Source organism: Mastomys coucha, unplaced genomic scaffold (genome assembly GCF_008632895.1).
Source record: "Mastomys coucha isolate ucsf_1 unplaced genomic scaffold, UCSF_Mcou_1 pScaffold5, whole genome shotgun sequence".
In the NCBI taxonomy this organism is placed as follows: Eukaryota; Metazoa; Chordata; class Mammalia; order Rodentia; family Muridae; genus Mastomys; species Mastomys coucha.
In genome coordinates this window covers 28,906,510-28,907,440 of record NW_022196911.1, presented here as the reverse complement: position 1 = coordinate 28,907,440, position 931 = coordinate 28,906,510, and the positions used below count along the sequence as shown (strand labels likewise).

Sequence of the window (931 nt, the reverse complement as noted above, 5' to 3'; positions counted from 1 at the left end):
CAGCCATCCAAAGGCCTTGCAGTGCCTCCAACAGCCTTGGCTCCAGTTCTGCCTCCAGCGTCCCATGGCCCAGCTGTCCATGCCTGAACAAAGAAGTCCCTAATCAGCTACAGGTACATTCAAGAGAGCGCCTCCATGAGTTTCACCACATCACACCCAGCTGGTCCTCACCTGCCCCCGCCCCAGGAGAACAACTGGCCAGCTGCACACAGCAGCAGCACATGCTCAGCACCCAGCTCCAGCTGGCGTACCCGCAGCTCTGGGGCCAGAGGCTGGCAGAAGGGTGGCTGTGGGGTCACATAGGCACGGGCGCAGGGCAGCAACGGCAGGGTCCCCATCCTAGACTCACTGCTGGGGTCATCCTCCCCTTCGGCCTTTGCCCCAGAAACCAAGTTCTGGACCCAGAGGGGCTCCCCCTGTAGCTCAGAACCTGGTACCCAGGCCTGCAGTTCTGTGCTGGACCCGCCCTTGTTGCGCAGCACCACCAGGAGTCCCTCCGAAGCCCACACATCCCTGCAGCCCTCTGCTGTACCGCTCACAGAGCCTGACAGTTCCACGCGGCCTCCACCTGTGTGGGCAGAGTGGGGAGGGATGCATACCATGGACCTGGGAAGCTCGAGGCTGCCAGATAAGGGTGTAGGGTATTTCTGGACCGGCATGTTATGACGGGTTGGGCAGGTATACAGGGGACAGATCTGGAATTGGGGTTGTGAGGGCACTCACGGGTCATCAGGGCAGTGTAGCTCCAACTTGCGTTCACTTGGCAAATATCATCACTGGTATGCAGTGGTTCGGGACTGTACACTGAATGGTGGCTGTCCCCTGAGCCCAGCGCTTGCCCAAAGCCACAGAAACCAAAGCCGAACCAGGCTCCATGCTGTTTCTCGTCCATGTCCAGGTTGAGCCCTCTGTGGGTGGCCACTTGGCTGGG

At 60.4% G+C, this 931-nt stretch overlaps 2 protein-coding genes across 10 annotated transcripts in view; one reads left to right on the top strand and one right to left on the bottom strand.

Moving 5' to 3' along the window:
• The window catches only part of LOC116077126 (RCC1 domain-containing protein 1-like), a 1,358-nt gene extending 433 nt beyond the window's left edge, over positions 1-925 (bottom strand). Inside the window, exons 1-3 of the mRNA XM_031351470.1 lie at positions 724-925; positions 172-568; positions 5-83 (exon numbers count right to left, since the gene is read on the bottom strand). Of these exons, the coding sequence (XP_031207330.1) occupies positions 5-83; positions 172-568; positions 724-892 (645 nt within the window). The 5' untranslated portion in view covers positions 893-925. The remainder of the gene's footprint in view (positions 1-4; positions 84-171; positions 569-723) is intronic.
• The window catches only part of Ranbp17 (RAN binding protein 17), a 301,497-nt gene that overhangs the window by 59,212 nt on the left and 241,354 nt on the right, over positions 1-931 (top strand). The gene's annotated exons all lie outside the window — the stretch shown is intronic.